The 20,351-nt window shown below is 48.3% G+C and overlaps 1 protein-coding gene across 3 annotated transcripts in view; it reads right to left on the bottom strand.

Annotated features, from left to right (window-relative positions):
- Nucleotides 1–9,869: 9,869 nt before the first annotated feature.
- mpped2a (metallophosphoesterase domain containing 2a) overlaps nt 9,870–20,351 on the bottom strand; it is a 55,192-nt gene continuing 44,710 nt past the window's right edge. For 2 of the 3 annotated variants that reach the window (XM_079997691.1, XM_079997692.1), the window contains exons 6-8: nt 16,352–16,467; nt 15,270–15,383; nt 10,816–12,144 (exon numbers count right to left, since the gene is read on the bottom strand). In XM_079997691.1, the coding sequence (XP_079853817.1) occupies nt 12,026–12,144; nt 15,270–15,383; nt 16,352–16,467 (349 nt within the window). In that variant the 3' untranslated portion in view covers nt 10,816–12,025. Of the gene's footprint in view, nt 9,968–10,815; nt 12,145–15,269; nt 15,384–16,351; nt 16,468–20,351 lie in introns of those variants that run through there. The other variant, XM_079997693.1, reaches the window with a different exon arrangement.

The raw sequence follows: 20,351 nt of genomic DNA, 5'->3' as shown, positions 1-20,351 counted from the left end.
TCTCTCTCCCTCGTTCGGTGACAGACAGAACTTGTCGCTGCCCGGGAGGGCGGACCCCGGGCGCGTCACGGCCGCCGAGTCCCGGGGGGGTTGAGCTGCGTTGAGACGATCGGGACCGGACCCGGTGCCGAGCCGGGAGAGTGAGCAACGCCTGGGACATGTGGTGTTCATCCTTGGGAAAGGAGGATTTTATTTGTGTTATTCTGGCTTCATCACGATGTTTCCCCTCCTCGTCCTGAGTGTCTGCAGCAACGCTGCCGCCCTCATCCTTTCATCCGCTCTCTCCTGGCCTCCTCTGCCCATCTGTAATTACTCAAGATTTAATTAGACGCAGAACAAAGGCAACTTGACATCCTCCGCAGGCTCCAGTCGGACGCGCACGGTGGCGGCGGCGTGAATGCGCCGTGTACAGCGGCGGAATGCGCCGTGCACTATTTTTGCTGGAATAAACTCTCGCACGCACGCACGCACGCACGCACACACAGCGTAACAGAAATAAACATTACCTCACGTGATTGTGCAGAAGGTCATTCAATTAAAGGAGCCGTGCACCTACACGGCGTGTCACCGAAAAAATAATGACGTTATGATAATATGTTAATTTTATGATTCAAACCTGCACTCAGGGGGGTGGGGGTGGGGATGAGTGGGGGGGGGGGGTAGGGTGGGGTTGCAGGTTCCATGTAAGTGCCAACCTTTCACTGGAAACACTTTGATCAGCACCTGAGGTGGCACGGAGTCGGAGCACGGAAAAGCAATTAGCGGACGGCTCGGAGTCGGAGCCGCCGCGAGGACGACGCGGCGGCTCGGGAAGATCCATCAGCTCTGCGGGGGCAGCACACACGCGATTAGGGTCGTTTGAATGCTCGCTTTAATCACCGTTTTATTTTTCATTATTTTTTTATGTACTCACGGTCAGCAAGCGAGAGTCCGCCGCATACAAACTCACCCTCAAATTAGAGACAAAATCCGGAGGACGATTGTCTCGCCGCACTTCACTCTTTATTACCGTCAGTTAAACTCAACAGGGCTGACACGCGCGTCCCCTCTTTCAGACCAACAGAGACAAGCACTTAATAGGAATATAAAATATGAAAAAGAATCATCAATATCATCGCAAGGTCCCGATCCCCATTTCACTTTTCATGTACGGAGCGAGAACACATGTTCAGCTCAAACTGATGAAGGTCAAATTATGGACAAAATAATAAAAAGTAATAATTGTAATAATAACGGATTCCCTCATCAGTTCCTTACGGAGCACAGGGAGGTAGAGTAGATGTCGTGTTTAAATGTTATTTAACTCTAATCCGGCATAGCCTCGTCGAATCCGATTGTTTGTAATCGAATGAATCAACGGCAGCGTACGAGGAGGGCGTGGTCCCGGTTCGACGTGACCACTTCCTTCAGAGCTTCGCTTGGGCTCAGTTTGGATCGGAGGCTTTTCACCACGTTGTTTTCAACGCTGTGGAGAACGCAACCCTGAGTTCTCAGACTTTTACTTTGAAACTCTCCCGCTGGCCTCCACGCAGAGCAGGGGCTTCTGGGTAAACAGCGGTGACACTGGGGCGATGACGTTCTATTAGGGCGGCGGTTTGGGAGCGAAAGACGCCTGGGTCCTCGTCTGGGTGGAGGCCGCGACGGCAACTCGTGTGGAGTGGTCTGTGTTAACTCCATAGCAGCTGTGGAGTGTGTGTGTGTGTGTGTGTGTGTGTGTGTGTGTGTGTGTGTGTGTGTGTGTGTGTGTGTGTGTGTGTGTGTGTGTGTTTGTGTGTGAGTTATTTTTCTCTTTTATTTTCAGAAATAACATGCCACGAGTCTGTAAAATAAATAAAACCACTACTACTACTACTACTAATAATAATAATAATAATAAAATGTATTACGATAAAAAGTTGTAAAACAGTAAAAAAAACTAAAAATCAAATAAAAATAAAAATTGCCAAATACACAGAAATGGCCCCCAAAAAATACAAAAAAGAAAAAGTCAAATATATAAAAAATATACAGAATATACAAACACTACCAAATCCACCACTGTTATTTCCCCCAACATGCCCCCGCCCCCACCCTCACCGATGCCGTGGTCGGCTCCTTCCCTCCTTCTCTCCTTCCCTCCTCCCTCTATCCCTCCATCCCTCCATCCTTCCATCCCTCCATCCATCCTTCCCTCCTTCCCCCCACCCCGCGTTCCCTCCATCCTTCCAACCCTCCATCCCTCCACCCTGCCTCCCCTCATCCCTTCATCCCGCTTTCCCTCCTTCCCTCCACCCCTCTTTCCCTCACTCCACCCCTCCTTCCCTAGCTCCCTCCCCCCCGCCTTCCCTGCTTCCCTCCTTCCCTCTATCCCTCCTTCCCTCCATCCCTCCCCAGCCAAACACAGCGCTGATGCTCCCGCATATGGCGGACAGCCCCCTCCCCCCTGCAGCACAATGCCTTAAAGGACTCCATCCAATGAATCAGCATCAAGACATTAATCAGATATTAATGGAGTCTTGACCTCTGACCCCGTGACACTGTCCAGGCGGTCTGTCGGCCCAGCGGCCGCTCTGTTCCGTATCGATCCAGTGGCTTCAGAACAAATGTCGACGATGATGATGAAAAAAATAAATCGATTAAATAAAAATAAAAAACAGTTGTCAGTAATAATTAAAGGAAAAGTTCAGGATTTAAAAAATGTTTATCCCTGTTTTTGTACTCAGCCCTGTGTGTAGTGTTCCAGTCTGAGGACCATCCCTCAGTCAGGAGTGCAATGCAAAGTAATGAGACAAGACCAAGATCAGTGCAAAAAGAAAAGCTCACTCCGGGTCTCAGGCAAAGCAAGACGAGGCCACAGCTCCGACTCTGCAAACTCAAGGAGCCGAACCCGACCAAGCCTACATGTGTGAGGCCCAACATGTGGGGCGAGGTTTTTCACTTAGGTCTGTGGACTCGTCCCCCATCACTCGCATGGAACTGCTGATGGAGAGATGGAGCCGCACAATCTCTAAAAAATCCCAAATCTTACCTTGAAGAAATATTTTTCTCCTCCGGGATAATGCAAAAAAGAGGGAAATACATCTCCATTCCCCGTGCTTTTACTTCACCGCCCCCACGCCTCAGTTCTCACTATTAGAGGGAACACGCATTCCTGCGTTTTCCGTGAAATCTGCATGAATAACAGATTTATCCAGCGTCGCAAAGTCATCACTAATTAACACAACAGTTGCACCCACTTTCCATAATTTGTAAATGTAGGATTGAAGAAAACCCAACAATGCTCAGGGACGTTGAATGTCAGTTAAGAAAGATTCCTGATTAGAGGAGAATGGGACACGGGCGACAAATAACTGCAATTAGCATAATCTCCCAAATTGCACAACTAATCAATGATGCACTCACAGCGAGGAGGGAGGGCGAGATACGGAGAAATCAGGACTGAAGGAGGAGTAAATTACACAGCGTCTGATGGAAAGTGGGTCTGGTCGTGGAGGTAAAACAATAGAAACAATCAGCTCGTCCACTGATCAGCCTCAGAGGGTGGATTTCTTTAAAAAACAAACCTGGGAAAAAAAAGATCATATCGACCCAATTGATGAGGAAATAAAGAAGCTGGAAAATAGCAATGAATACTCTTATTATGCCCAATGAATCCAGGTATTTTGGATGTTATAAATACAATTATTATAATGGATTATTTTATTATATACATTTTTTTTTTCAATATTTAGACATTTTTGCCTATATTTTTTTTGCCCAACCTCCACGACGAGAACCACGATCTACCAATCTGCCGAGATCTACGTGGCACGGGTCAACTAGAGACGAAGGTGGAACCCAGATGCCGACCCGGAGAGAAAGGCAACCTCTTGGTGAACTCGGTTTTACTTGGAGAGTAAAAATAGCCGGAACTGAGAACACAGAAACTTTGCGACGGAGGGTCCCGACAGGAGCCGGTTTTCCCAAACGGAAAACACGGACGTCTGGCCGCAGGCTCCGTGGATGCAAAGTCAGTGAAGCGCTTCTCAAATTCTGACGAGATGCGCCGAACTTGCCCCTCATAACGTTGCACGGTCAAGCCCGACCTTGAAGTTGTGCCGGCGTGTGAGGAAAGCAGCAGTTGCAGCCTGTTTTTAAACGTGTGGGCTGGACCGCGGATCATCTTCATGCGGATGACATGCTTGTCCCCACCGCGCGGCTCTGAAGGACGGGCACCGAGCAGGTCTGCGACATCGGCCGGGAACGCTGAACCCAGGAGCCGCCGGGAGTCCTCCGGCGGCTCACACTCTTGCGCGTTTCGAAAGCTGCAACAGCTCCACCCTCCCTGGAGGGTTTCTTGTGCTTGGCCAGAGCGCGACTGACGCGGTCGGATGCGATCGCTGCAGAACTTTCTCGTGGCGCAGGTCCTGGTCGGTCCTGGGGGCCTGGTAATCAAAAAGGCTGCCGTGCCGCTCACCGACCCTTCAACTCCCTCGCTTTTTCGGGTGGCGCTGAGCTGTTTTGCCGGGGAAATGTTCACCATGGCTTTCGTCGCACCGTTTTGAAATGCCGCTCAGAATCGCTCCCACTCCCGTGCCGCCACGCTGGCGTGGTTCGAGTTTGAGTAAACGGAAAAATAATCCTCCTCCTGGTCTGAGGGAAGATCGGACGTTTTATCCTTTGTGGCTTCTGGCATATTTGCGCCGGAGTAAACTTCACGCACCCGGAAGAGGAAGTCGGTTCAGCCTTCCGGTCGCCTGCGAGTCTGGGCTTTGGCCGCTCAAGGAGAGTCCGGTGTCTGTTTGCTTCGGGTCAGGGTTAGGGTCTGGAGCAGGTTTTCTTCAAGGACCTCTCTGTATTTGGCTGCATTCACCCCTACCTCATCTCCCTGTCCCTGCGGCTGAGAAGCACCCCCGCGGCATGGTGTTGGTGGTATGAGCCGGGTGCGAGCCAGACAAGGCGCTTGGAGTTCTGCCCGAAGAGTTGAACTTTTGCCGCATCGGACCAGAGAATTTTTTTCCTTGAAAAGCCGTTTGGCAAACTCCAAGCGGGCGGTCACTTGCCTTCAACTCAAAGAGTGGCTCAACACCAAGGCTTGATGGACGGAGTGCAGCTGAGATGGCGGCCCGTCCGGCAGGTTCTCCCATCTCCGCAGAGGACTTCCAGGCCCCCTTAGAGTGAGCGCTGGGTCCTTGGTCGCCTCCCTGACCGAGGCTCTTGTTTCCCGGTTGCTCGGTTTAGCTCCAGGAAGAGTCCCGCTGCCTCCCTGACCGAGGCTCTTGTTTCCCGGTTGCTCGGTTTAGCTCCAGGAAGAGTCCCGCTGCCTCCAAACCTCGTCCGCTTCACAACTATGGAGGCCGCCGTGCTCCTGGGAATCAAGGCTTTAGAAACGGGGTTCATAGCCTTGCCCTGACCGCGGAGGACCACAGAGAGTTCCTTGGGCTCTGGTCCTGAGGTGCGGTGTGAACCGTGGGACCTCACGTACACCGACCGGCGCCTCCCTAGACGCTGTCCAATCAGCTCAGTCTTGCACAGGTGGATTCCAGTCCAGTTCCAGACACGTCTCACGGCAGATGAAAGCAAACAGGACGCGGCTGACCACAGTGAGAGGCTTCAGTTTTTGACTTTTAATAAACTTGCGAAGATTTCTAAAAAACTCGTTTTCACGTCGTCGTCACGGGTTATTGATTGTAGATTGATGGGCAAAAATGGCAATTTTACCAATTTAAAATGACATCTACAACAAGCCGATGTTTACTGTTGGTTAGGTTTATCTTTGTGGTTCTGTTTGGGTTATTCCGTTACTGATGGTCAGTACCGCCACATGATGCTGAAAGGTCCCGGTGCCATTCTGCCGCTCGGGGTAATCAGTAGAATATGACCATGACATCTTCAGAATATGACCATGACATCATCAGAATTTGACCATGACATCAGTAGAATATGACCATGACATCATCAGAATATGACCATGACATCATCAGAATATGACCATGACATCATCAGAATTTGACCATGACATCAGTAGAATATGACCATGACATCATCAGAATATGACCATGACATCATCAGAATTTGACCATGACATCAGTAGAATATGACTATGACATTTTTCCAGTTGATTTCATTCATTCTTCATTCATTTTTATTGTTTTTCTCTTATCAATTTTTTGGGTTATATTGTATATGTCATCAGGTTTAGTGTATATTGTCCTAATTTAATGTGAACTTAACCGTTAGGTTTTATTGTTTATTTTCTAATTCTTTCATAAAGTACCATTTTCCATTTTTATTCCTTTGCTTCATTACTATTATTGCCTGTTTTTATGTTTTTATGTGAGCCGCAATTTCCCTCCGGGGAACAATGAAGTATTTATCTGTCTGTCTGTCTGTCTGTCTGTCTGTCTGTCTGTCTATCTATCTATCTATCTATCTATCTATCTATCTATCTATCTATCTATCTATCTATCTATCTATCTGTCTGTCTGTCTGTCTGTCTGTCTGTCTGTCTGTCTGTCTGTCTGTCTGCCTGTCTGTCTATTTGTCTAGCTATCTATCGATGTATCTGTCTGTCTGTCTGTCTATCTATGTATCTGTCTGTCTGTCTGTCTGTCTGTCTGTTTATCTATCTATTTTTCTATCTATCTATCTATCTGTCGATGTATCTGTCTCTCTGTCTGTCTGTCTGTCTATCTATGTATCTGTCTATCTCTGTATCTGTCTCTCTGTCTGTCTATCTATCTATCTATCTATCTATCTATCTATCTATCTATCTATCGATGTATCTGTCTGTCTGTCTGTCTCTCTGTCTGTCTGTCTATCTATCTATCTATCTATCTATCTATCTATCTGTCGATGTGTCTGTCTGTCTGTCTGTCTGTCTGTCTGTCTGTCTGTCTATCTATGTATCTATCTATCTCTGTATCTGTCTATCTATCTATCTATCTATCTATCTATCTATCTATCTGTCTGTCTGTCTGTCTGTCTATCTATCTATCTATCTATCGATGTATCTGTCTGTCTGTCTATCTATCTATCTATCTATCTATCTGTCGATGTGTCTGTCTGTCTGTCTGTCTGTAGGTCTGTCTGTCTGTCTGTCTGTCTGTCTATCTATGTATCTGTCTATCTCTGTATCTGTCTGTCTATCTATCTATCTATCTATCTGTCTGTCTGTCTGTCTGTCTGTCTGCCTGTCTGTCTATTTGTCTAGCTATCTATCGATGTATCTGTCTGTCTGTCTGTCTATCTATGTATCTGTCTGTCTGTCTGTTTATCTATCTATTTTTCTATCTATCTATCTATCTGTCGATGTATCTGTCTGTCTGTCTGTCTGTCTATCTATGTATCTGTCTATCTCTGTATCTGTCTCTCTGTCTGTCTGTCTATCTATCTATCTATCTATCTGTCAATGTATCTGTCTGTCTGTCTGTCTGTCTGTCTGTCTGTCTGTCTGTCTGTCTGTCTGTCTGTCTGTCTATCTATGTATCTGTCTATCTCTCTATCTGTCTGTCTGTCTGTCTGTCTGTCTGTCTATCTATGTATCTGTCTATCTCTCTATCTGTCTGTCTGTCTGTCTGTCTGTCTGTCTATCTATCTATCTATCTGTCTATGTGTCAGTCTCTCCAGCCTCATGACACACACTGTGTCAGTCATTCAAACTCTACGGTTCTAACAATAGATCAGTAGACGACGCTGAGGCTGCGCGTTTTAGATTTAACGAAAAAAAAAAAGCATTTCGCAGCAACTCAGCCAGCTCCACATCACAACAGTACCACGGGCGGAGCAATTAGGAGTTTCTAAACACTGCATGCAGAGCGCTGGCACCAGGGTGAGCCCACGCACACACACACACACACACACACACACGCGCACACGCACACGCACGCACACGCATGCGCACACGCACACGCACACGCACGCACACACACACACACACACAGTTTCTGGATGGTCAGAATGTCACAGCCATCACCGTGTCCTGCAGCCATATCCTTCAACACCAGGAGAGAGGAATAACCAACACACACACACATGGACACGCACGCACGCACACACACACACACACACAATAGTTTTCACAGCTGTCCAGGCAGGGATAATTAATACAGCCAGCAATTTGGCAGGACTGTAAAAGCAGTGGGAGCGACACAGAGACATCAGACTGTGCAACACGTAGAGAGAGATACATGGATGGGGGGGGGGGGGGGGGGGGGATCATTTCTGTTGACTTGTTTTAAATCCTCCTAAATTCACGCACGGCTTAACTCGCGTTACAGTCCGAGAGAGTCGACACTGCGACCCCGGCGACCTCTGGATGGATGTTGTGGACGTTCCGGATGATCGCCGCCATTTCTACCACCAGTGGTGCCGGAGAGGTACTGCAGGCTGCCTTTCTTTTTTAGCTGTAAACCAACATATGTGACTGTTCCCTCAGGAACGGCATCAATCCCGATGGGAATATTTACGTTTCCTCACGAATGCGTTTTGATCGGAACGCCACCTCCTGGTTGGAGCGCGCAGGGCGGCTGCCACCGCTCACTACTGTTGGCGGCTCCACTGCACGTCTTCCTTCTTTCTACCCGAGTTTTTCCAATTCCTTCATAAAAACAATTAGTCACAGTTTCGTCGGGCGTCAGAGTTCTGAAGTGGGCGTAACCCCACCTCGCCCCCCGCGCCTCGGACCGGGGGGGGTGAAACGACTCCTTAATGTATATTTTGGTTTTTCCAGACGCCGCCCCGCCCTCCACCTCCCCACAGAGAGAAATAAACAAACCGTCCATCTGAGACCAGAGCTCAGGTTTTCACCCAAACCAGTCACTGCTCTGAAACTTATGAGCACCAGAGGGAGGAGAGACCAGCGTGCATATTTGGGTTTTGTATTTCATATATATTTTGTATATATTTGTTAAACTGGGGGGTTTTCTTTGCCAATTTTTACTTTTTTTTCTCTATTTGGTGTTTTCATGTGTGCTGTCACGGCAGAAGCCCCGACCGACGACGACGTGGCCGGCACCGCTCGCCCCCCCACGGGTAAAAAGACTGAAAGACGAGGCGTCCCCGCAGGAAGTGCACGGAAGTGATGAGCGCTACGGAAACCCCCCCCCCCCCCCCCCCCCCCCTCAAAAAAAACAAAAACAAAAAACAAACAAACAAAGAGGAAGCTCTCCGCACACGCAAGACGCAGCGGAGAGCTTTACACACATTTCAGAAACGCACCCGGCGCCTCCCAGAGCAGCCGAGGCGGCGTGAACGTGTCTCCCCCTGCTCATCTGTGGCCTACGGTAATATGATTAGACTGGATTATGGTAATGTGCGGGCGGTGCTGGTGGAGCCGGGTGGGGGTGGCGGGCGGCTGGGGGCGATGCTTTGCTGCTGCTCTGCTTTTTGGGGAAGAGTTAATTGGTTAGGCTGCTTTGATGTTCAGACGATGGGAAAGTCAGGGTGTGTGCGTGTGTGTGTGCGTGTGTGTGTGCGTGTGTGCGTGCGTGTGTGCGTGTGTGCGTGCGTGTGTGCGTGTGTGTGTGTGCGTGTGTGTGTGCGTGTGTGTGTGTGTAGGGACAGCGAAGGCGCCGCGTGAATCAAAACCCATTTTATTTTTGGCCTCTGACGAAGGATCTGTGTCAGCGTGTAGCGGGAAAAAAATTAAATAAAACGAGACACGAATCGTCCTGAAAACACGAGGCAACGACGACGGCCTCGAGTTGCAACGTGGATCCGGACGAACATCACGGCGGCGCCGCAGGTTGTTTTTTTTTTTTCTCTGCGAGCGCTCAGGCTTCTCGCCGCGCCTTCCAAAAGCGGCGGAGGGGGCCGCCGCCGACCTGGAGAAGGAGCCTCACTTCCTGTCCGTCAGGAAGCCGTCGGCGCTGCGCGCGCCAGGGACGAGCGCCCGTCGTGCGTTTGACGCCTCCGCCTTCCCACCTCCGCCTTCCCGGGGCAAAACTCCACCTTGACGGCCGCTAAAAAGCAGTTTCTTGTCGCAGGTCGTCTTTGAGCAGAGTCGTCGCTTGATGGGAAGACCAACACACACGCACACACACACACAGTCACAAATTGTTGCAAAATCAGACCGAAATCGGAGACAAAGATCCAACTTATTCTCGTGGTCATTCCCGTGTTTCCCACACTTGTTTTGACCTTTACACTTTGCACTTTGACCTCCGTGTTCTCCAAACTAAACTGAACTGAGCCCACAGAGCGGACCCCAAACGCACCACGTGAACGACAATCAGAGCCAGCCGAGGGGCGTTAAAATGATATAAAAAATAAACTTATAAAATAGAATAAAAGGTGAAATACAATGAAAATAAACTCTTGTTTGGATTTTGATTTTACTTGTGTTCACGTCGTGACGCAAACGAGTGGAGGGACGCGGTGCAGGGAGCTCAGCGGCCACCACGTGGCGCCGGGCTCCCTCGCTCTTCTTCTTCCTCTGTTGATGTCACTGTTGTTTCACGCCAAAATCCAAACGTCGCCGCTTGGGGGGGGGGGGGGCGGGGCCGCGCAGCGACCACGCAGCGACCACGACGCACGCGACGGATGAGCGAGACGTGTGTTCCCGTGTGTTGTTGAATTTCATCCGACCAACAGCGGCAGCGGCGGCGGTGGCAGCGGCGGCGGCAGCGCCCACACGGCACCACCTTAAATGAAGGCGATTGCATCAGGTGACCTGCACCACCCGACCGCCTGGGACCAGGGGACGCTCGGCAGGCCGCCGCGTCAACGCCGGTTTAGCCCGAGGTCAGGGCGGGTCCGGGGTCGCGGGGCCGGACGGCCGGCGCCCTTCCTCACCGGCTTCTTAAGCCACAGACCCCACGCGCAGAGCCGCTCAAAGCAAGACAAGCGGGACGTTCGTAAGTAAAAATCTTGCAATTTTATTTGCATATAAAGGCAGCTAAATATATCACAATAAACTGAAAGAAAAGAAGTAACATTTCCATGAGAAGTGATACAATCAGAGAGAGAGAGAGAAATCAAAACGAGAGGAACAGAGCACAAAAGAGCATTTACAGCGGCAAAGTTGAGACAACTATTGGCAACGTTTTTTTTGATTTTTTTGTGCTAGCAAGATTGCATTTACACAGTGCAAAACGAGAGAAAAAAACAAAGAGAGAGCAGGAACACAAACACCATCAGATTTACACTTTTTCAAAGGACAACCGAACCGTGTTTTTTGGGCAGGCAGGCGGAGCCGCCGCCGCCGCCTGTGGGGCTGGAAAGGTTTCCCCCCCTCAATTCCAGACGGATCTCTACGAAACCGAGTTGTAGATACGTCGGAGTATTATGGGATGGCAGAATGATGCGGGTGCGTACGGCAAAAGAATTTAATGAACCAGAACGGTTTTTTTTTTTTTTTTTAAGATTTTTGTCCAACACAACTTTTAGTACACATGTTTTACAACATGAATATAGAATATATTTATATATTTTTACATACATTTTTCCAAATTTTTATCAGAACAGAAATCCATAAAGAGATGCCAGGGAGGATTTTTTTTTTTTTTTTTTTTTTTTTGTACTTATTTTAGGATTCAAATTTTGCTGGGATAATGGGTAATAAATAAGGAATTTTCTCTGATCTAGCAGAGAGTGGGGCTCTAGCTGAGAACATTAAAGCTAGTTTAAGGCAGCGTCCCTGTCAGCCAATAAGAAAGAGCAACTGACGAGAAAAAATAAAACGGATATCTAAACAAAAAAAATAAAATATCGGATGATACAAAATAAACAACAGCATCCATTGTCCAGCCAACACGAACCGAGAAAAAAAACTAAAACAACAAAAAAAAAAGCAATTGTACAAATTCACAAAGCATAATTTATCTTACAGATCAGACCAATATTTATCAAGAACAAGATTGTTTAACCACGTCATTGTTTCCCCCAAAATTCCTCCCCGTGGCGAGTTTCCTCGGAGCCTCTGTCTCAAAAACTGTTCGGAGTAGATCAGTATTTATTTTTTACTTTTTTTGTAAAGAAACACTTAGATATTTTTATTGTATTTTTTTTGGACATATTCATAGAAAAAACACGTGGTTTATCGTGGGGGGTCGTGGCGGGGTCCGCCTCAGGAGCTGGAGGGGTTGGGCAGGTCGAACACGATGGGCGGGTTGGTCGGCTGGAAACTGACGGTGCACGTGGACGCGTTGATGAACGTCGTGAAGCCGTCTGTCATGATGCCGTAGCCTGGTGGAGGACACACACACACACACACACACACACACACACACACACACACACACACACACACACACACACACACACACACACACACACACACACACACACACACATTTAATATTCTCATAAACTCTTCACACCAAGTTGAAGAATTTAGTAATATTTACATTTTCTTTTCAAATGAAATGTGTCTTCAATTGTCACAATCATAACATTTTAGTTGATTTTCTCTTTCTTTATTTAGAAATGTTGCTGTTTTATTTTTGTTTTATTACATTTGGCTTTTGTTGTTATATTTTTAAATTGTATTTTTAAATGAAATGTGTTAAACTGTCACAATCATAAAATCGTAGTTGACGATGCAGGATTTTGTGTATACTATATATTTAGTACAAGTGACCATTTCAAATTTGAATTTTTTTGGGGCCATTTTCCTTAAAATTTGGCAATTTTCTTTTCAATTGTTTATTCTTGTTTTATTTTTAAAATTTTAATTTAAAACAAAATGTGTCTGAATAGTCCTGATCACAACATTTTAGTTGACCAAATTGTAATTAGTTTTCTTTGTGTGTAGTGTTCTTTTTTGTATATTTGGCATTTTTGTTTTTGAAATTTGGCAAAAATTTTAAACATATATTTCTTTCTAGTTTTATATTTTCAGACTCCCAAGCTTGTATGTGAAAATGTAGTTGACAAAATAAACCCATTCTGCTCGTAATACAAATAATTGCGATGAATAATATTTCGAGGGAGGGAGGGATGGAGAGAGTAAAGGATGGATGGATAGAGGGAAGGATGGAGGGATGATGGAGGGAGGGATGGAGCGAGGGATGAATGGATGGAGGGATGAATGGAGGGAGGATGGGTGGAGGGATGGATGGATGCAGGGAGGGTTGGATGGAGGGATGGATGGATGCAGGGAGGGTTGGGTGGAGGGATGGATGGATGCAGGGAGGGTTGGGTGGAGGGATGGATGGATGCAGGGAGGGTTGGATGGAGGGATGGAGGGATGCAGGGAGGGTTGGGTGGAGGGATGGATGGATGCAGGGAGGGCTGGGTGGAGGGATGGATGGATGCAGGGATGGTTGGGTGGAGGGATGGATGGATGCAGGGAGGGTTGGGTGGAGGGATGGATGGATGCAGGGAGGGTTGGATGGAGGGATGGATGGATGCAGGGAGGGTTGGATGGAGGGATGGATGGATATTCTCTTGAACTTGGATGGAGTGATGGAGAGATAGATGGATGGAGGGAGGGAGGGATGGAGGTTGGGATGGATGGATGGAGGGAGGGTGGGTGGAGGAGTGCATGGAAGCCTGGCCTTCATCTGGCGGCCAATCGAGCTTATCTTCATCTCAGAGCAATAACCCCTCCCCCGCCTTCCGCGCTCCTGGCAGCAATTCCAATTTTTCACCCCCACCCTCACCCTCACCCCCACCCAACACTCTCTCTGTTTTATGGCCCGCACCCCCACCTCCATCCTCCCACAAACCTCCCCCCGCTATGAGACATTTACTGCTCAGCTCAACTGATGCACTCCACGTTCTTTTGGAAAACAAGTTTGTTTTAACCTTGAGAAACTGGTGCGGATGAATAAATCCCTCCATCCGTCTGTCTGCCTGCCTGCCTGCCTGCCTGCCTGCCTGCCTGCCTGTCTGTCTGTCTGTCTTCCCATCCCTCCATCCATCTTCCCATCCCTCCCTCCGTGTCTGTGCGACTATCACACCCGTGCACTGTTCAGACGGTGCGGTGTCTCCGCGCGCCGCGGGGACTCCCGGCGCATCGCCGAGCTCCGTCCGTTTCGGGCGGAGCTCACCGTCTCGCTCATCCGTCGCGTGCGTCGTGGTCGCTGCGTGGTCGCTGCGCGGCCCCCCCCCCCCAAGCGGCGACGTTTGGATTTTGGCGTGAAACAACAGTGACATCAACAGAGGAAGAAGAAGAGCGAGGGAGCCCGGCGCCACGTGGTGGCCGCTGAGCTCCCTGCACCGCGTCCCTCCGCTCGTTTGCGTCACGACGTGAACACAAGTAAAATCAAAATCCAAACAAGAGTTTATTTTCATTGTATTTCACCTTTTATTCTATTTTATCAGTTTATTTTTTATATCATTTTAACGCCCCTCGGCTGGCTCTGATTGTCGTTCACGTGGTGCGTTTGGGGTCCGCTCTGTGGGCTCAGTTCAGTTTAGAGAACACAGAGGTCAAAGTGCAAAGTGTAAAGGTCAAACCAAGTGACGGAGCGGGCGGAGTCCACTGGCCTGGTCGACCCCGTGAGGATCTCTCTCCCCTCTAACGACTCTACTAATCTGCTTATTCCCAGAGAAGGTTCAGACTGTGACACACATTTGTTTGACACTGACAAAAATGTATTTATTATTTGTTTTTGACAAAAGTGTCTGATCAGTGACATAATGAAATGTTATATAATATAATGTAATGTAAGATAATGTAATTTAATATGATGTAATATAATGTAATTTAATATGATGTAATATAATGCAATATAATGCAATGGTATATAATGTAATGTAATATAATATAATGTAATATAATGTAATTTAATATAATGCAATGTTATATAATGTAATGGAATATATTGTAATGTTATATAATGTAATTTAATGTAATATAATTTAATGTAATGTAATATAATGCAATGTTATATAATGTAATGTAATATATTGTAATGTTATATAATGTAATTTAATGTAATATAATTTAATGTAATTTAATATAATATAATGCAATGTTATATAATGTAATGTAATATAATGCAATGTAATATAATGTAATGTTATATAATGTAATTTAATGTAATATAATGTAATATAATTTAATGTTATATAATGTAATGTAATTTAATGTAATATAATTTAATGTAATATAATGTAATTTAATATAATGTAAAATAATGCAATGTTATATACTGTAATGTAATATAATTTAATGTTATATCATGTAATGCAATTTAATGTAATATAATGTAATATAATTTAATGTCATATAATGTAATAGAATATAATGTAATAGAATATGATGCAATGTAAAATAATAAATGTAATATAAAGATTCCAATATAAAGTATAATAAAATGTAAAAGCCTGAACAGAATGAAGGGTTAGGAACGCTGCCCTACCTTCATGAATCCCTCCGAAGGCGTGCAGTTTGGGTCGAACCCTCTTCTGGACCGTGTTGAGCAGCTCCACGCAGCCGACCCGCTGCAGCTCCTTGGGAACCCAGTCCCGAAAACCTGCAGCGTGCGCGCACACACACACACACACACACACACACACACACACACACACACACACACACACACACACACACACACACACACACACACACACACACACACACACACACTAATGAGTTCACTTCATTCGGTCCCTTCCATTTTCGGAGAGCCACCAGATATCTACCAACTCCAGCTTTTCTCCCGAGTTCCCCCACCACCTCACGCTATCTCCCCCCCCCCCCCCGCTCTCTCCCTCCCCCACTCCCCCCCCCCCTCTCCCTCTCGGTCTCGCTCCCCCCCCTCGCTCTCTCTCTCTCTCTCTCTCTCTCCCTCTCGGTCTCTCTCTCTCTCCCTCTCGGTCTCTCTCTCTCTCCCTCTCGGTCTCGCTCTCTCTCGCTCCTTCTCTCCAAATCGAGTTTCGGTGCAATCAAACGGCCGCAGCAGCAGCTTCGTTCCATAGGCGAGGGGAAGGAATCGCTCAATAAAGCCAGATGGAGAGCGCAGAGAAACAAGCAGAGAGCAGAGAAATAAAATCAAAACACAACAACCGGGTCGCAGGAAAACCAATGGAAACTCAATCGTATTTGGGACAAAGCAACAGACAAAAGAGAAATTTTGACTTTCCCGAACCAACACTGGATGGTGAATTCTGTTCGGGGCTTGGACCCAGACACAGCGATTCCTCGAACGACAGGGAAGAAGTCTGAATAATGAGTCTATATTATAACTCAACAACAGCTCTATTTTTTATTTTATTGTAATATATATATTATTAATATATATATTACATATATTGACTGTAAAGGTGATTTAAATGCTCATCAACTGTACAAACACACCAATAATCACCCGGATGAATTGCTTGCACATGTAAATACACCTGGTGGGATAAACCCATTAGGATACTGGTTCTGATTCTGATTCTGGTTCTGATCCCGCCGGGTTTGGGGAATGGGGAGCTCTGATAGGCTGACCGGACTCACCGAGGGGCGGGCCGTGGGTCATCAGGATGTCGATGCCCTCGGGAACCTGGTTCCACTTGTCCAGCAGAGACTGACCCCGGGGCAGGTTGAAGCCCCAGCCGTTAAACCAGGGGGTCCTGGAGGGGGAGAGAGAGGGGGAGATTAATATTTTAGAATTTTACAAACTCCAATTCATTAACGTTAAGTTTATTTTCTGTTTACTTGTGTTAATTTAATTACACAAAGGGGGAGGAAGAGCGTGCGAGAGAGAGAGAGAGAGAGAGGGAGAGAGAGGCGAGACAAACACAATAGACAACTGGCGCCTGAGCGGTGATATTGGATTAACAAAGGTGACACACACCCACACAAAGCTGGCGGTGGGTAACCCCAGACGGTGTCATCTGGTGTCTATGTCTCTGAACCCCCCAGATCACCAGCCCGAGGGTGACTGAGACCCGGCCGGGAGGGGCTTGGGTGGTCCGCCACCGGGCCGAGTGGAGCGAGCCCCAGAGTGACAGACACCATCCACCACGCACACGCACACACACACACACACACACACACACACACACACAGACACCACTCTGACTATATGGGAAGGATGGTAATAACAGGGGTAAAATAAAGGAGTGGAGGGAGAGTGGGGCTGCTGGGGGAGGTGGTTGGGGGAGATATATAAGGTATTGGGTGGAGCGCGGTTGATAAATTGATCTCCCATTTATCACAATAGGAGGGACGGCGGCGGAGAGCTGACAACAGGGGAAAGCAAGACAGATTATCGTCACATAATGTCCCGCTGTATAAACCCTCAACCGCCGTGTCGGGAGGAATAATTAAAATCAAGAAGAAGGAAAAAAGAAAAAGGTCAAAAACTGATCTTTTTCTTCATTTCTGTTTCACCGTTACTCAACCCCATCCAATCTCTTTCGCGGAAAAAAAACCAAACGTATAAGATTAGATTTCTGAGCGTTCATCAATTCTGCGTTTAAAATTTGAAATCAGAGGTCTCAGATTTTTGGTTCCGTCCAGTTCGTGCCCGGGTCACGGTATCCGACTGGGGTGGGGGTGGGGGTGGGACATCATGGCTTCCCCCAAAACGTCAATAGCTGCACCGAGTGTTCGGCACGACCGGGGAGTCGATCAATAAGCCCTGTTCCACGGTAAAAAGGGGCGGGGGAGACGAGGCGGGGACGGGACGGCAAATGTGATAACACCACCTTGAAACGTCGCTGGCGGTGTAATTTGTAACTGCATCCCAAGGCACCCCACACCCACCCCAAAAAACACCGGAGTTGGAGCGAACCCCCGGTTACGTAAGCCGGCTGTGACCCGGCAGTGGAACTGCATCGAGCGTTTGTCTCGGCCCGGCCCGCCCAGCGCCGCTTTCATTTGCTCGCTCAATCGTTGCCTAATTCTCTCGCTCGGTGGAGAGCTGAGAAATGAAGTCCAAAATGAAATGTGAGGAGCAGGGGGGGGGCGGCGGCGCGCGGGTGGAGCGGGTGGAGGGCCGCGGTCCGGTTGATTAATTAGAACTAATCACACAAATCGGAGCTAATGGAAGTCTGATGGATTAGCGGGGAGAGTCCCCAGAAAATTAAGAAATAAAAGCCGACCGGGCCGCGCTTGTCCCGGGGTCCGGCCGGCGGAATTCATTTTCCTCCAAATTTCGAGGGGGGGGGACCCGCCCGTGTCGGGTTCGAGAAATAAATAAACAGGCGCTTTCCTCCGTGTTTCACATGCATTCTGCCGCGTAAACACATCGGTCTGAGTAAAGAAACAGGCTGCAGAAAAAGACCTGAATGAATCACGCTGCAGCCGCCGCTCGCTGCCACAATGGCCCCATTGTCGCCCGTCGGCCTATGAAATATACCTTCCATGCAAGTGCATTTGTTAGCCTCCGAAAAGATTAATGACATCCCGGCCACATAAAGGAGAGATTGTTTCCTGTGCTCCCGTGACACACAGCTTTTATTATCTGGCGGCGGTGTGTGTCTGCGTGCACTCTGCCGCCCGGAGCGCGCACGGAGCCTTTCTGTCTTGAGTTGGAGGCGAGAGTTGAACAGAATGTATGTCACCAAGACACGCCGGCTCTCGCCATATGCGTGCGGCCTCATTGTGTGTGTGTGTGTGTGTGTGTGTGTGTGTGTGTGTGTGTGTGTGCGTGTGTGTGCGTGCGAGCCTCGCATCGGTCCCTCTTGATCAGAACACATTCTGAGGCTGTCGTTGCCTTGACGCTTGCCATCTGGAGATCGTCACCGTGGTAACAAAGGGGATGGGTCTGGGGGCGTCGCACAGTGGGAAGTGCACCGCCGCCGCCAACACCAAAATAGCACCAAGGCAAAGAACATAAGAAAAGGAGAGAACAGCGAGAGAAAGAGAGAGAGAGAGAGGGGGGGGGTGATCTGAGAGGGCGGACACCGCTCCGTTCTCCATCAAACGCCGACTGCATCTCCAAGAGGAACGACAACAAACAAAAACAACAAACGAAGACCAAACATGGTCACGCTCAGACGCAGCAGAAGGCGTGGCACGTGACGGATGACGGGCACGGACGCGGGCGTCCTGAAAACCTCCCGCAGGACCACGTCAAACTCTCAGCGACAAACAAGAGGGGGGGGGGGGGGACGCAGCGAGGGGGAAAAAGGGGAAAAACAAAAGGAAATTCACACCTCAAAGGCTAAGGCTGGTCGCCATGGTAACAAGGGCCCTAACGATCCCCGCCGGGGGGAGGGGGGGCATCAAACGGTGCGCGTCCTGCGTCCGCCCGGCGGAGGGGAGTCACGCGGCGCCCGTTTAGCCGTGCACAGCGGACGTCAATATTCAATTAGGGCTTGAGATCATTAGGCTCCGTCTCTCTCTCTCACTCCGTCTGTCTGTCCGCCTGTCTGTCTCATCCGTCTGCAGGTTGGGTGGAGGGGGTCAATAGAGGAGGCTCTGGATAAAACCCCCAAAGGCTCGCCCCCCACTCCCCTCCCTGGGGGCCGGGTGATAACTGGATATTATGGTCTTTCTGGGGCCGTCGCAGCGTCCATGTTGTTTTCATTGATAAAAATTCTAAATTTTGTCCAAATTGACGATAACATGATTTGTCATGGCGAGAGTTTTGCCATGTTTGAGGAGGTTCTATTTGAAAACTACATTATACTATAAACTACTACGTCATTGAATTTAATCGACCATATGGATTCAGTGATATTTCAGGACAATCTTTTTGGGGGTCAATTCTTTTGTCTTTATTACAGAGCGCAGTGAAGATAAACAGGAAACAGTTGTGGAAAAAACTCAGCAAAGAGGGCAGCGAATGAGCGCATTCCGCTGCGAGGGTATTCCGCTTGCATGGTAGAGTTTACCCCCCTCATGTTGGCCAAACCTCTCATTTCTCTCCAAAAACTAAGACCCCCCAGAAACATTGCACGCCTGTCGAATCCAACAAACTCTACAAAATGATGGCGGTCGGTTCAAATAATCGCGCAAATCGGCCGATTACGTCACAATTGTGAGTTTGGTGAAAGTGACCTTCGCCACCAGCCTCCGAAGCACTCAGGGCCTACTCCACCTGTCCCCGCTGACCCTGGACGCTGCTGCTATTCACCCTGCGAGGACAGCGTGCGCACGCACACGCACACACACACACACACAGTTGAGTTGTGACTTCCATTAAACACACTGTGGTCAACTGTACCCCTTCACAAGCTGCAGGGAGATACCATGCGTGTGTGTGTGTGTGTGTGTGTGTGTGTGTGTGTGTGTATATGTAATGTCTGTGTGTGTGTGGGTGTGTGTGTGTCTGTGTGTGTGTGTGTGTGAGCGAGTGTGCCGAACTTTGAGGACTGTGATAAGATCGGAAATGTCTTAGGTAAAGCATGACCCTGCCTCCTATGCCGTGGTATCAGGCCCACACAACTGGAGGAAGAGCAACCTGCCCTCTGTCCAGCCGAGATACGGGAGAACACGACAGGGAATGGAAACGAAGGGAGCTTGTGACAGACAGAGAGAGAGAGAGAGAGAGAGAGAGAGAGAG

The sequence above is a fragment of the Zeus faber genome (assembly GCF_960531495.2).
Source record: "Zeus faber genome assembly, chromosome: 3".
In the NCBI taxonomy this organism is placed as follows: Eukaryota; Metazoa; Chordata; class Actinopteri; order Zeiformes; family Zeidae; genus Zeus; species Zeus faber.
Note: the sequence above shows the minus strand (reverse complement) of the source record. Positions and strands in the feature narration are given on the sequence as shown.